General features: G+C 40.7%; 1 protein-coding gene across 50 annotated transcripts in view; it reads right to left on the bottom strand.

Annotated features, from left to right (window-relative positions):
* Positions 1–15,847, bottom strand: part of clasp2 (cytoplasmic linker associated protein 2) — a 61,162-nt gene that overhangs the window by 16,946 nt on the left and 28,369 nt on the right. For 19 of the 50 annotated variants that reach the window (XR_004895443.1, XM_035993339.1, XM_035993340.1 and 16 more), the window contains exons 8-23: positions 10,822–10,962; positions 8,203–8,276; positions 7,954–8,046; positions 7,670–7,815; positions 7,079–7,214; positions 6,878–6,948; positions 6,650–6,709; positions 6,462–6,539; positions 6,097–6,264; positions 5,509–5,549; positions 4,998–5,150; positions 4,222–4,245; positions 3,610–3,627; positions 2,403–2,504; positions 2,148–2,174; positions 1,180–1,206 (exon numbers count right to left, since the gene is read on the bottom strand). Coding sequence is in view for 49 of the 50 variants with exons in the window: in XM_035993339.1 (XP_035849232.1) it covers positions 1,180–1,206; positions 2,148–2,174; positions 2,403–2,504; positions 3,610–3,627; positions 4,222–4,245; positions 4,998–5,150; positions 5,509–5,549; positions 6,097–6,264; positions 6,462–6,539; positions 6,650–6,709; positions 6,878–6,948; positions 7,079–7,214; positions 7,670–7,815; positions 7,954–8,046; positions 8,203–8,276; positions 10,822–10,962 (1,359 nt within the window). In the remaining variant the exon portion in view is untranslated. The remainder of the gene's footprint in view (positions 1–1,179; positions 1,207–2,147; positions 2,175–2,402; positions 2,505–3,609; positions 3,628–4,221; positions 4,246–4,997; positions 5,151–5,508; positions 5,550–6,096; positions 6,265–6,461; positions 6,540–6,649; positions 6,710–6,877; positions 6,949–7,078; positions 7,215–7,669; positions 7,816–7,953; positions 8,047–8,202; positions 8,277–10,821; positions 10,963–15,847) is intronic. The other 31 variants (XM_035993349.1, XM_035993360.1, XM_035993377.1 and 28 more) reach the window with 16 other exon arrangements.

Below are 15,847 nucleotides of genomic sequence, written 5' to 3'. Positions count from 1 at the left end.
TAATGACAAACTTTACAGTGTTGGATGTCATTGGAAATAGGATTCTTGGGGCTAGGAGAGTTGAAAACCAGACAAAGAGGAAAGTGCATTTTACAAGTGTTGATGCTTATTTGTACAAAATCTTTCCTAAAAATACATTTCAACAAAATGAAAACATTTAACAAATGCATTTAAATAAAATGTAATTAAGGTTGATGCACTATTAAAATAAAAAAGGTAGCAGTGTACTGTAGAGCCTACACTATATTAAGGGAGTGCTTTATGTTTTAGTAACAAGTTTGGATGTTTTTATAAATAACATAGTTGTGTAAATAGGCCACATACAAAACAGACAACACGATGATGATTTACAGACAGCTCTCCTGTCTCTTTGAAGAAAGTTTTTGTCCAAAACGAATACACATTTGATAACAGAGGTTTCAATTTCTCCTCTCCATGACATCCTGTCTCCAAATGCAAAGTCCACTGTGTGTCTAATTCTACAATGACTCACATTACTATCAACCTGAAGACAAACATAGGAAAAGCAGCTTTGAATATAAAGTGTGTGAACAGACTTTTGGGAAACAAGCTCAACACATGAAGCTTAATGGATTTCAACATGCTTGAAAATGAGCACGCAGACCAGACTCTCTCTATCATTGACACACAAAAACTACTAAAGCCAAACACACAAACTCAACCCATGAAAAGTCTGTTGCTTTGTACTAGTACCTAGTGACACAAAGCTAAACAAATACATTTAAATGACAGGAGAAAATCTAAATGGGGATTGTTCTATTATCTTGATCACCACTTGTGACTTGAGTAGCTGATAATGTATTCATCTTTTAACGTTTATGATATAAAAAAAGACTTGATCCTGACTTTGACCTCAAGACATTTTTTGTTATATTTGCCAATCAACTCTCCCTTCCTTCCTCTTCTCAGTCTTCTCAATCTTAAGACTACATCCAGGCACACATAAGAGTGCAGAAACATGAGGCTCCCAAAGCAGTGTGTTTAGCATGATCACATGAAAGCCATGTTAACAGTCTGTGACTACAAATCCCAGCATGCCAGAGTGGGAGGAGTTTTAAGTGACCTTTTTGGGTGCATCTGAAGTATGGGGGAGTCAGGGCAACAGAGGAAAGGCAGTAAAGATAAAGAGAGCGGAAAAAAGTAGCGTTGTAATCTTACCACCAACAGGGGTAGCAGACTGAGATCCTGAGCCATTAAGCCCATTGGTTGGGAGGAGGGGGAAAGCAGAGGCGAGGGGGAAGGAACAGCAGATTAAACCAGATGAATTTTGGGTGTTAGCGCAAAAGAAGTATCATGGGAGTTAGAACACAGAGTACGATGGGAGCGCATCCTGGTGTTCCATAAATAAACAAATCAATTTATTATTAAATAGAAACTAGGTATTGAAAATGTGTTGCTAAAACAAAGACACACTGAACCAGCAGCAGATGATAGCCTGGGAAAAGCAGTGCATGTTGGGACAGCTGGCATATGTATCAAGCACAAGCCTGTTCGCAATGAGGAAAAGAAAATGCCTCAAAGTAAATATGCTCAAAAATATCCATACACTCGATCACACGCACACATATACGTAGAAATCTTTGTGAGACTCCGTTCAGCTGCCATTTCCTCGGTTTCTGTTAGAATGTTGTTCGGAGATTTGGGCTTTGAACTCTTGATCAGGCAACTTCCATTTGGTCTTTAAATGTCCAGATCTGATTGGTGCAGTGGACTGTGGTCCAATCACTGTCCACCTTTAAACTGGTTTTCAAACCAGCACCAAAGCCATCATGCTTTAAGCAGCAATTATTCTAAGAAAGCAGGTACACACACATCTGCTTTATGAGTTGCAATAGCAGCTAGCTCAGTGGCTTGTGTTCCTTCGTGTCTGTTTAAGTATTTTTAATAACTTAAATGACAGCCAGAGCTATAGGCTAGAGCACCGGAAACTGTCCACCACACAATCCTCAGTGATGAGACACAGCATGCATAGTAAAACACACACACACACACACATAAAAACCCACATACACACTCCTCTTTACACAAAACACCTTGATCAGAATGAGAGCAATAGCAGGTGGGCCACCATTCCCACTGTGATACACAGATAGACACACTCTGACTCTGACACACAAACAGAATACCTGGTGTGCAATCGGATTCGTCGGAACCTAAAGGCACAAAAACATTTACATAGAGCTTATCGTCACCGTGAAGGCAACAAGTAATGAAACCAAAGAGCCTGAGAAACTGCAAACATTCACTCCAAGAAGCTCACACGCCCCGTTTCTGTTGCTGTTTATTTGTTTATGTTATGTGGTAAGTGGACTTGATACCCAGAATGTTCCAATCACAGCTGATTGAAGTCATGCTGTGTGTCGGTGGAAGGGGGTACATACGTTGTGACTGGGAGACCATCTTGGTGCGGCTGCGTCCTCGTGAGTCCACCTGGCTAGACATGCTGCTGGCAGTGGATAAGGGCTGCTTGGTACGTACACGGCCTGTATGTAAGCGGAGGGAAAAATACGGTATAAATACAGAAACACCAAACACTGCTGTACTTTCTACGCTCCTACTTTCTATGCTCCTACATCTTGTTACAAACTGTTGAATGCAGACCAGAACCTAAAAGGCACTACAGCTGAAGAAAAGCCACTAATGCTGGAAGCCGCTGAATGAAAATCAGATCCTAAACTAAACACTCAGATTCAGCCACACAGATACAAACACCAGAGATGCTTCAGTGGATTAGGAACCAGTGTCAGTAAAGGGCGTACATACAATTTGTAACTTGTCATGACCCAGCTAATTATGTATCTTTAAGTATTGATTGATTTGATGAAAATATCATCCAACATCTTGCAATATTTTGTGAGTCACCGTGGGATATTACTAGCCTGGAAACCAAAATAATCTGTAAACTCATGTTTCATTTGCTCTGGCAGATATGTCTGGCACCCTTCCCGTTCATGCAGATTTCCAGGCGGCCAGAACCTTGATGGGTCAATCACAACCGTTTAGCTCACATGGGGCGGGTTTAAGACAATGACTCACAGAGGAGCGTCATGCTTACCGAACGCCATCCATGACATGACCGAACTTAACATAACACTCCTTGGAAATTGAAAATGAACGGAGAGGTTCCAGACTAATACGCATTTGCCAATTAGTCTGTTGAATCCAGGCAAAAATATTACTTCAACCCACAGTTCATTCATATCATTCACTTTAGCCTCTGCAGTGCATCATCCAATCCACTTACAGCTGCATTTTTTGTTTATGTAAAGTAATTCTTTATTAATTATATTAAAATACTTGTTCAAAGGCATTATTAATGTTGGATCTGTAATGTCAAATTTCAAGATTTAGAGATATTTAATTTTTAAAGTTTTAAATTGAGGGTACCACAGTAAAATAATTTCAATATATTGATTACTGGTGATTACTCTGCAGACGACAACAAACTAACTAAATTTGTCAACTTTCCCAACTAGAACATCCCTAAAACATGCCCACACACACACACACACACACACACACACACACACACACACACACACACACACACACACACACACACACACATCCAACTAACCACGATCTTACCATTGTCTGACCTGGTCCCTACAGACAGAAAGAAGGAGCAGGTTGTAAATATTACATTTCACCTGCACGTTTCAAAATGTAAATATCTAGCATTTTCCCCTTACGGTTTATTCTACATTCTCTATTTATTCTATATAGTACTGTTCATCATGTATATACTCTGTACATTACTCTGCACTTTACTGTTGTTTTGCACTTCTGGTTGGATGCTAAACTGCACTTTGTTGTGTCAGTACCTGTTCTCTCTGCTCTGTGCAATAACAATAAAGTTAAATCTCAACTTACATGAATATAATAACACCACAACAACACACCCTAAGAGTATCCTAATAAAGCCTCAATACCTGAATGATACAGTTTAATGCAGGGGTTGATTAGTTAGACCGCTTCTGTATTAAAAATAAGATGATTCATGATATGAGTAGGATGGTGATGTAAATGAGGGTTGAATGCAATCTGACAGCAGGGGGCGCTGTGGCCACACACTGCAACAAAAGGAGCTGATATGGACTGGTGGACTGGAATGAAGTGAGGAAAGGGAAAAGAGGAGAAAAAAAGATAAGAAAAGCATGAGTAGGTTGTCGCTGGTGAAGCAGAGTGAGATGATCTTACCATCCGTTTTATCAGAGGCATCATCTTTAGTGGCAGAGAGAGAGAGAGAGAGAGAGAGAGAGAGAGAGAGAGAGAGAGAGAGAGAGAGAGAGAGAGGGGGGAAGAAAGAAAAGGGAACAAACAAAGGAAAACAAAATGGAAAGGATTGATTCAAATGATTATTAACAGTAAGAGACACAAAAGGAAAAGCCCAAGAAAGGGAAAATGAAAATTGAAATGAAAATTAAAACGAAAGTGTCAGTAACCAGGAAACACAAAATGATGAAAAAGAATACATAATGAGAGAAGAGAGACAAGAGAAGAGAGGAGAGGAGCACAGTCTGTATTAGTTACAGAACATCTGTTTAACAGAGAACCATGCAGATACAGTGGTCAACATTGAAACAGCGAGAAACAAACACAAGGACGATATTCATCTACAGAACATGCACACAGAAAATATCCATACCAAAACATATACAGGATACATTAACAGGCAATGAGGAGGCATCAGGAGAGGAGAGTACAGGAGCGGAGAGGAGAAAGGCCAAGCACTGAAGTGTGTGTGTATAAGTCCATCCTTAATCATTGTTTTGTAGATGTGGGGAGCCTTTATAGAGGATGACCTTTACTTCTTACTTCAACCTGTCAGAAGCTTTAGAACTACTACTACTTCTGAGCTGATCTGAGAGGACTCCTCAGATGTGGTCATCTCTGCCTGACATCCTGCTGATTACTTGCCGACTAATGTCTGCACTGTCTGATTAGTCATCTAACTTGACTGACAGGGCCCTTACCCAGTGAGGAGTAGGAGCCAGGGGGCAGACGCCCTGTTGCCCTGGTCTGTCCGACGTGCCGGTACTTAGCGACTGCTGCTGCGTTTACATCCACATCACTACGGGAGCGCTGCAAGGAAGCCGACGACAACCCACCCTTTGAACCCGCAGGGACTGATAGGACAGGAGGAGGAGTGTGTTGGAGAAGGGATGGGAGGTGATGAGGGGATATATATACACATCACAAACACATGCAAGCACCACACAACCCAAATACTGATACCGTACAGAAATACACAAACAGCCAGACACATACACATATGTGTGTGGTAACATAAAAACAACATAAAAGGATGTGACTGTACAGACACAGGCAGATGTAAATGAGAATGATGGGAAATGGCTCTGTAAGAGCTGATGTTTGTCATAGTGTATGTGTGCTTTCACAGGAGTGAGTGAGCCTGAGATTATTTGTTTGAGAGAGCCTGCATGTGTATCTGCCACTGTGTGTGTCGGAGTGGATTTGACTCACCTCGCCCTGGAGCTGCAGACCATTTAGAAGTCAGAGGCCGACTGCCAGAGGAGGGAACAAAGTAGGTCAGTCCACAACAAAACAAAATCACATTGCTAATGTAATGCTGGGTGATGAACAATTTTTTTTTCTTCTCATAGTAATAAATATAATTAAAAAAAATATATAAGCTAAATATTGTTTCAATGAAGTAGAGTGGACTACTTCAAATGTTAACAAATACACACTAGAGCGTAAATTAGGGCAGAAAGAGTACAACATGAAACTGGGTTATTCAGAGAATGTGCGCTAATTCAACAAACGATTTGTTTGACATAAAAAAAATCTATCTGCGTGTCAGACAATATTTTGGTTTATTTATGGTGACTCAAACAGAGGTCAGTTGTTTATGTTGTCCTCTGTGTCCCTGAAGCCAGCATTTTTACATTTGTTCCACATAGGGTACATTCTTCTAACCAATAATCTAGTTATCTAATTCTATTCATTTTTCCTCTAGCATCAATCTAATTTGTTAAGACTCAAAGGTAGTCTTAAAGTAAACCTAGAGGTCTATAGAACTATGAAGGAGCATAGCTGAGCGTTGATTACTTGAGGCTCTCTTGAGAGGAGGACGAGGAGCGGTCACTCTGGGGAAGTGAGGCCACGCTGCCAGAGCTCCTCAGGCAGGACTGAAGGGTCCTCTGGTACGATGGCTCCAAGGAGTTGTAGAGAGCGTCGGTCTCCCCTGGAAAGTGGTTCCTCAGACCCCAGTAAGCCCTGGAAGACGCAGCAGGGAAGAAGGAAACAGAGACGGGGATGGACAGAGAGAGATGAAGAGAGACAAATGAAAAAGTTAAAAGGAGAAAAACATGGGTGATTAAGACAGGAAAAAAGGGTGCTATTTAACACGACCTGTCTTTCATATAATACAATTCATATAATAACATTTTCAGAAATGCCTGCGTGTGTCTTACTTGCGGGCCTCCACTCTGGCCTCCGAGTCTGCATCTCGAATTCCCTTCTTGATGCTCTCAACCAGAACTGCCATGTGCCTGCAAGAAAGAGATACATAGGTACAAAAGGTGCACTAGTGCACTAAGTGTGAACAAGTAGAAAAGCAGGTTTAAAACTTATTTTGAACCTTATTGGAATCAGTCCTCACCTCTCTAGAGAGTGGGTTTGCCATTCCTGTAGTAGAAGGTCTAGGAATTCATAACCGCGCCTGGAGATGACACATTTTTATCATTCTCATTATCACAAAAAACATTACTTAAGAGCATCATCGTAAGCTTTTTATAATCTTACAGCTGTTATTATTTGAGACCTGTTCATTACCAAACTAGGCTTTTCATCACTGTAGTGTCAACATCAGTTCCTTTGCTAATCTCACCTTCTAACAGACACAGACTTGGATGTGCAGTTACTGGTTATCAGGGGGATGAGCCTGGGGACGTGGGTGTGCTGTAGAGAGGAGAGGAAGTAGAGCGTGAAAGAGGAAAAAAAATCTAATAATCAGACTACAGCAGTAACACTGACCACAAAGAACCTCAACGAGAATTTTAAAAGTTATAAGTGTGTTTGCAAAACTCACCCGTATGATGGTGCGGATAGCCAACACGCCAGAGGTGGCCATGACTTTTGCACAGTTGGGGATGAGGTTGAAAAGGACGGGAATGATGGCTTCCGCTCCATGATCAAATTTATTCCCCAGCACTGATGAAAGGTGGCTATAAGATTACACAGACAAATACACAACAAGCGTATGTTATGAACGCAGAGCACAATCAAAACTGTGGTAAACATCACAACAAAGGTTGAGTGCAAATCTCATTAATCAGGACTGTCTCCAAAATCACACTTTTATTAACTTTATAGTGCCCTCAAAAATGACACCAGTGGAACCAAAAAAGGAGTGTCAATGCAATGAGCACTTCTTTTTGCTAACTTACCCGCAATGCAATGAGTTTCATTTGACCGACAAAATTACCAATGTGCAACTCTACACCTGTCAGTGATGACACAAAATGACAATGATCAATACGTGCAAGAAGTTACTGTTACTTATAAATCCAATTACTGTGTGTCTGTTTATTGAGGGAGTAGTGAATGATTTTGGACACAGCCCAGGTTTCCTCTCACTGCACTTCATGCATTCACAGCAGTATCTATAATCAACACTCACGCCACAGTGATGCAGGCCTCTCGGACAACTTGTGAACGCAGGTCTTTAGCTGACAGTTTGAAGGCTCCATCCAGTAGCCGCAGGTGCTGGTAGAAACAGTCGTAGCTGGTTGCGCCCGCAACCAACAGCGAGCGAATCTTCTTCATCTGTAAAAAAAAAAACAACCCAAAAACAACAAAAAAACATTAAAGACACCAACAATGATCAAACAAAGCAGTGTCAAAGAAGGTAATATCATTTATATAACCGAAAAAAGGAAATGCACTGAAGGTGAAAATACTGACAGCGCTGGCTCTCTGGTCCCAATCATGTTTGTCATCGGAGCAGACCTCACGGATCTTATTCAGGTTGTCTTCGAGATCCCTCGCGGAGTAAATCTGCATAGAGACACAGTGAAGAAAAACAGGAGGGAAGGGAGCACGGCAAATATGTGAAGGACAGATAAAAGTCTCAGACAGTCTAACCTTGATAGCCCGTGTAGTTTGTTTATTAAATAGGATGAATGTGCATTTATGCTCCTGTGTGTAGTGTACCTGGACAGAAGGGACATCTGTGAAGGCTTTAATGAAGTCCTCTTCATCAAGTCCCCCAGCACCTTCCTTGGATACTAGAAAATCAGAGCAGAGTCATTTAATATGTGTGTGTGCATTTAATCGATAGCTTGTCAGCCTTCAGCATTTAAGGATTTCTGTGCTGGTTGGTTTTGTGATTCTGGTTTAACTCACAAAAACACAAGCACACTTCCAATTACACCCTCATACACCCCCACACATTTAAGTCAGTAGGAGCAGCCTGTGTTTTTATGGACTTCCTGGCAGTAATGGGCATGTCAATCATATTGCTCTGGGGACCACACATCCTACAACTCCTTACTAGGGAAGCAGAGAGGAGAGGGAAAGATAAGACAAAGAAAGCAAAACAAGAAAGCGAGCAAGGAGGAGCTGAGAGCAATCCACAAGGATGAGAATATTACATTTTTAAATTAAGTGACAGGTTAGAGAGAAGACGTTCACAGGACAAAAAGAGGCTGAAGGAAAGGTGTAGACATGGTGGAGGAGAGTTGTGTATAAACAGAAATAAAGGCAGTAGAAATATATCCTTTCCTTCTTTTTCACCGGGGTTGACTTTAATCAGGTTGTTCCACAAAGACGCGTTATGTCAAAAACTCTACATGTATATGGCCCTTAGAGAGCTGGTGAACATTGATGTGGCACTATCCTCTGTTATTCTCAGGGAGTAACATGGTAGCAGCCTGGGCATGAAACTCCATCACCATTTTCAATTATTTTTATTGCCAGCTTTATGAATTGGAAATGTTCATGGCGTGTTATCAGGGTGAGCAGTTATGGCTGCAAAAATAATTCTAATTATGTTGATAGGTGATAATTCACAATTCTGAGAACTCACTTTGATATGAGAAGCATTTTATATATATATATATATATATATATATATATATATATATATATATATATATATATATATATAATTTTTTGGGGCATTTCCACCTTTAATGGCTAGGACAGCTATGAAAGGAGGGAGATAGAGGGGGAAGACATGCATGAAATAGTCACAGGTCGGACTCAAACCCTCGACCTTCTGCGTCGAGGAGGAAACCTCTAAATATGTGTGCCTGCTCTACCAACTGAGCTCACCGGCCACAGAATAAAATGTATTTAACGTAAGATTGTAACTAAAGTATTTTGTTACCTGTATAAACAGATGTGTGTGATCATAATGAGAAGAAATGATCATTAACCAGCAGTGTGAAAACAATGTGGACTGCTGTGATTAAATACTGCTGACAGAAAGCAACCACCTTGTCCTTTGAGAGAAGTCGTGCCCTGGTACTTCATCCTTTTGGTCATGGCTTTAGATTTTTTTCAAGACCTAGAGTTTTTATTCTGCCAGTTATTGGCAAAATGGAAATGTCTATCATCTGTACGAGTCTTGCTGCCGGGTGTTGCCAGTGTGTGGGCGTACTGTCATTTAAATGCAAATACGGACGAACAGGCCTCCCATCGCCACTATCATGGAAACTAGCCTGACATAGCAGAGTAAAAGCCAGACAAACTAATTTCCAAAAAATTAAATGAAAAACAAAAGGACAGGTCAAGTGACTGAAATAGCACTATGCTGTGGCAAAGGTCAAGTCAGATATTTTCCTTTTCATCAAATTAAACTTAACAAGATCAAGGTTTAAGAGCTGTAGTACTGTGAAAAATACCCAGCATGCACTTGACTTCAGCCTCTAACAGCCGCTCCAATATCAATAAGACTGTAATGATCCCAGTGACAAAAGATCACAGTCTTGCATTTCCAGTCAACGAAACAACATACCAGGACTCTGAGCTTGCTTGTGAAACACATACTTTCCTTACAGCTTTCCTCCAATAGAGAGATGGGAAAAATCAATACATGCAAAGATGAAGCAAACATAACAGTCCAGCCATCTACAGCAAGAGGATGACTCGACAGAGAGGAGGCTTTCTCAATGAGAAGGATGATAATAACGCTTTCTGCAGGCCTGAGTCTACCACAGATTTCTGAGGAGACACAGAGGGAGTGTGTCACTGTGGACTGCAACGTCTTCCTACTCAAGTCCTTTCGCTTCTTCCAACAGCCCCAATAGTCTGTCCCTATTCTGTGACCACCAGTAATGTACTATCAGAGAACCTTAATACAGAAGGCCGCACCCACATCCTGGAAAAATGTGACCTACACTGAATTGTCTCTGAACCAATATTAATTCCTGTTGTAGTGGTCCAGCTTTGTATTTCGACAGCCTGGAAGATCGCTACCAGTCATTCAAATTCCTGTCTGTACAAAAGAAAACATTTTCTGCCATTTGCTCACAAGAGGAGGATACTGGTAAATTCTTAATGATGCTTTATGGCCTTGAACTCTTTGTCAGGCAGCGGGATGTATTTATGCTTAAACATAGATAAAAGCAAGGCTTGCCAATTGCAATTATTCTGATCATTTTCATTTGCTACTAGCGTAGAGGAGCCCAAGTCTACCAGCCATGAATGAATAATATAAACTCCACTTTCTCAATATAGAAATGCCCTTTTTCCGAACTTGGAGGAAACAGATGAACTCAGCTGTGTGTCTGCATTCATTGTGTGTTTAAATGTACAGTAAGTTTATACCAAGCTTGCCACTGGTAGCGCTGGGCCTGCGTGAAGCGGAGGACTCTGCAGGCTTCTTGGGAACTTTTGGCACCTTGAAGGCAGCCTGGGCTGAGGAAGAACGAATCCCATCCACACTGTCATCATCTTCAAAACTACGATCTGGAAGGAGAGGACAGAGAGAAGACTGTTACCATCCACACTGTAGGCAAGGAAAAGTGCGGTTCAAACTTTTTGCAAAGTCTAAAAAAATGTATATTAATAAGAGTAATCATTTGACAAAAAGATCGAGATCTACTCTCACAATTACTACGTTGGAATCTGATTTCTAAAATGTTAAATAAAAAAAGATGAATTATTCAAAACCTCAGGTCCTTCTGAAAAATGTGCATCTTTTTTTTTTTTTTTTTTTTAAATCAAGGTGTGTTTTTAAAGATTTTTAGTGTATACAAGAAACTAATCCCGAACATCTACCCATCCACCTACCCGACCCACACCTCTATATTAAAGCTGGTCACAAGAAGAATGGAATAAATAAATGAAATGAGAAATCAACAATAACATAGGAAGTTACAATGTATTATGTATATGGTTAGATTCTTTGCTTCCATTTTTTTCTACAATATTCAAGAAAGGCTGCCAAATAGCATGAAACTTCAAAACAGACCCTTGGAGAGAATATCTTATCTAGTTTAGGAAATTGCATAACTTTTTTAATCCAGAGAATACGAAGGGGGAAAAGGGTCTTTCCATCTGAAGAGAATGAGTCGCCTGGCCAACAAAGTGCAAAAGGCCAGCATGTTACACTTATTATTACTTAGCATATCCTGTGATATAACACCAAACAGAGCAGTGAGAGGAGGCGGATCAGTTGGCTCCTTTTGTATTTCAGAACGAGTATTTAAAATTGACTGCAAGAAATAATGTAGTCTTGTCCAAAACATATGTAATAAGGCCTTGTTTACATCTGTCACATGTGGGGTCTGTACTTTGGATTTTATTTGCCCATTTTATGTTGAGCATAACAAGCTCAACATAATAAAGACGAGAAGAAAAGAACGGAGGAGATGGTCATCTATAAAGAGCTTGGTCAGGAATCACTAAATCAATACTAATTAAAAACACACTGGTTAGAAGAAAGGCAAACCCACACACACACATATACGGTCACTTCTAAGAGCCCAAAAACAACAGCCAATGATCAAGATGCCAACCATGCAACCAGTGACTGGCAAAACTCCTCTGCAGACCAAAGACCCAATCTGCATGCTAGCAGAAATTAAGCTAGCTGGAAAGCTAGCATTGAAACTTGAGACATGCTTGTGCACAACAGTGCAGCATTTTGAACGTGCATCTACCAGCAAAACACTCGAGGAAGACAATATCACACACACAAGTCGACTGTGGAGATGCAACTGTTGGCATAGGAATGCAGCTGCGCTCCAGTCGCTCTGACAACCAGCCGTTCATGAAATGCGCCAAAGCCACCACCCTACACCTTGAATCATACATCAAACTTACCAACACTCGCAGTCAACATGCAAAATCAATTGACAGGAATGTGTGTACATACAAGCTACATGTTAACAGTGATTGCAGAACCTATTGTGTCAAGCTCAGGAAATGTTAAGCAGATGTGTATAGAAACATACACACACACGCCCATCAATGCACTCACAGTCACAGATTCGGTCGCAGATAAGTCGCCTCATGCTTCTTCTCCTCTTCTCCAAGTGGTACCACAAGACACATACACACACTTTATAGTTGGACTAGAGCTGCACGCACACACATACACACCTCACACCGCTGTCCAAAAACCCCTCCACCCATACAAGTGCCGGCATTTTCTTTCACTCTCTATATCCTATATCCCTTCCTCTCTCTATCCTAGCATCTCTCCTCCTTTCCTCAGCAGCCTCAGAGCCAATCAGACGAGAGGTGACATCATAGTGTTGCAGCCAGTGCGGAGGCAGGACTAGGAATGTGTGTGTGTGTGTGTGTGAGATGGGAGAGAAAAGGAGTGACACACACACACACACACACACACACACAGACACCCCAGGAATATTAACAGGGCTTCTCGATGTCCCTGCCAGACTAGCTAACCTAAACTCATTACCATTGACAATACACAGCCTCTCTCTGTCTCTCTCTCTCTCATACACACACTTATCAACAACCTCTTAACATACTTTTTGTGTTGCTTCATTTACCTGTGAGACACGAGGGAAAGAGAGACATTCGCCCTCTTCACATACACAAAAGAACAAAGGATGATGGATCAATGATCAAAGGAGGTTGTGTGTGGAGGGTGAAGGGGGGACCACACCCCTCCATCTGAGGCCTACACACACACACACACACAAACACACACACACACACACAGCAGTGTTTTTGAAGACTGGGTTTGAAACAATGACTATGACAGGTCAAGTGCCAACTTTCGGCTTTAATTGGAAGGTGTTTGCATCGACATCAGATGAGCAGTGGAGAAATTGTTGCCCTTTTAATAAAAATCTACTATAACCATATAAATCCTTTACAATAGGGCTGGGCAATATCTATGTGTGTTCTGGTAATTCAATAAATAGTCTATATAAAATAACCACATGGTAAAGCCTATTTATTTTTGTATACTCTATACTGTGAATTAAATACTTGACAGATAAGAAGTAGTAAGTATTTTCTCATTTTATTAAGAACTCTAGTGCAAAATGAAGACAAGATGCAAGGATCGGAACTTAAAGCGTCGTCCAAATGATGTAAATATTGCCGTAAAGCAGTTCAGCTGCTGGTTTTTTCGACATTGCGATAAAAACGATATAGATAAATATATGCGACAGGCAATTTCATATCGTTTTGACGACATATAAAACAAGCCAGAAGTGAAGATGGCTGTAGTACAGCCCTGACAGAAGTTCACCAGGCAAGATTCAGGCAGGTTCTTCTTACATACGTAAAATGCATGCAGAAGAAAAAACAGTAATGTTTACAGTTAAATTTGAGTATGAAGAAACTAATGACTAAACAAATTCACAGTATCATACCAGATTAGTGAATTAAAATTGCTTTCTAACAAAACCCATGGGGTCCATTAGCAATACTCGGTCATGCATCGAGGGTCTTAGCATCGACTAACATCACTGTGAGCAGGATTTGCATCTCCTGCTTTTGTCTAGTCAGACCTCATGGGAGTAAATGTCTCTAGGTGAAGGACAGAGCAAAGACACCAGAGAGAAAGAGAGAGAGGGGAGCGACCGAGAGAGAGAGAGAATCCCTTGTAGAGAGCAGACTGCACACATGCTGTTGCCATGGCGACCAGTGCAGACCAGCTTCTCAAATAAGTATAGCAGCAAACAGGGAAAAAAGATGTTCAGTAAGCCCACTTGCACATATCTAATTCAGTGTAATCAACAGTTGCTGTTTATTCACTGACTTCATGCTGGTTTATTAAATTAGGATTCTGGTTTGAGGGAATGAAAGGCTCCTCCAGCAGCATTAGTCTCCAAAAATACACCACATTGCAAAATAACAGGGCACAAAATGCAAACAAGTATATATACACGTACACCCACAGAAACAGACACAGCCATACACAGATATTGGCTCCACCATGTACCAGCCAGTGTTGCCATGGAAACCCCAGGCCGAGATTCCCTTCCTCTCTCCATTTCAGAAGAGACAAAAAAGAGGAGCAAAACGAGTCTTGAACATACAGATCTGATAGTATTCCAGAAATGATCAATGGTCAAATTAAAGACATTGTTAAAACATCTGCACCAATGCCCCAGTGTGTCCCCCATAATCCCAAAGTTCTTCCCAGCCAAAACAAACAAATCTACATGCAGGGAGAGATGGGGGAAATGAAGTAAAACACATGCATTGTTGTTCTGTTTCTCTGTCCCTGACTAAAGAGAAAAGGAAAGAAAAGAAAAGAGGAAGACATATAGATCTGATCAGTCTTGCGAAAGTCATGTAGTGATTAAATCACAGATCTGTGAACACAAGCACATTTTCAGTTGTGACCACATGGTGGCAGCAACGGCTTCGTCCTAAACAAATTATTTCTATGGTTCAAACATGCTAAAATCCTCAAAACACAGAGGGACACAGTATCCCACTGCATTATAGACAGAAAAGAGAATGAGAGGTAGAGGGTTTGTGTGTCCCAAGAATTACACGGAATACACCTCAAATCTCCCCAAACCCAACAGTAACAACTCAAACATGAGATTAAGATTGTATTTAAGGCTGGATGTTTATGACCCTCTGGAGATGTATTGGGACTATATTTCTAACTTAAGTACTCATGAGTCATTGGCTACAATGAAATCAAGGTAAAGCCAACAAAGTACCACCACTTCAAATAAAAACAGCCATACCAAAAGCTCACACAGCAGTGCTGTTGGTATAAACCGTATAATCATTCTATGCTAAACTTCCTTAGCCTCAGTAACAGAAAGTGAAGAACTGTCCAGTCAGTTTAGCTGTTTTGAGTATTGAGACATCTGAGAGTATAGTGATTATTAGTAGAGAAATGTAAACTGCCTCAAGGGCTACAATTTGAAGAATCTAAACAATACACACAATGAGAAGCATGAAGTTGTTTACAATTTGCTCTACTGTTATCTTAGTCTTTTATATATTTGCACTCTTTCTAACTGCACTCTTCCAACTTTGTTTTGCAGCTGCTGGGCAGCAATTTCCCTCAGAATAAATACAGTTTTATCTTGATCTTATGAAACCACATATAGAACAGAAGTAAATATAAGCTATCACCACACAGACTCACTAATTTATTTGTTTCATAAATGAGTCACTAATTAGTGCAAAAAAGGAGGAATAAATAAACTTGGCACTGTTAAGTATTTTTTTATCAATTCTGATCATACAGTTCATTTATAGGCATTGGCATGATGATCAGATGTTTCACTTTCAGCCACCCAGTTGTTTCTGGGACGGAGAAATGACAGAGAAAAGGGGGAGAGAAGAGAGTGAGTGACACAATTGAATTTCAGGCCCAGATTTTCTAAGAGGAGACAAA

The sequence above is a fragment of the Sander lucioperca genome, chromosome 16 (assembly GCF_008315115.2).
Source record: "Sander lucioperca isolate FBNREF2018 chromosome 16, SLUC_FBN_1.2, whole genome shotgun sequence".
In the NCBI taxonomy this organism is placed as follows: Eukaryota; Metazoa; Chordata; class Actinopteri; order Perciformes; family Percidae; genus Sander; species Sander lucioperca.
This window is presented reverse-complemented; position numbering and strand designations above follow the sequence as displayed.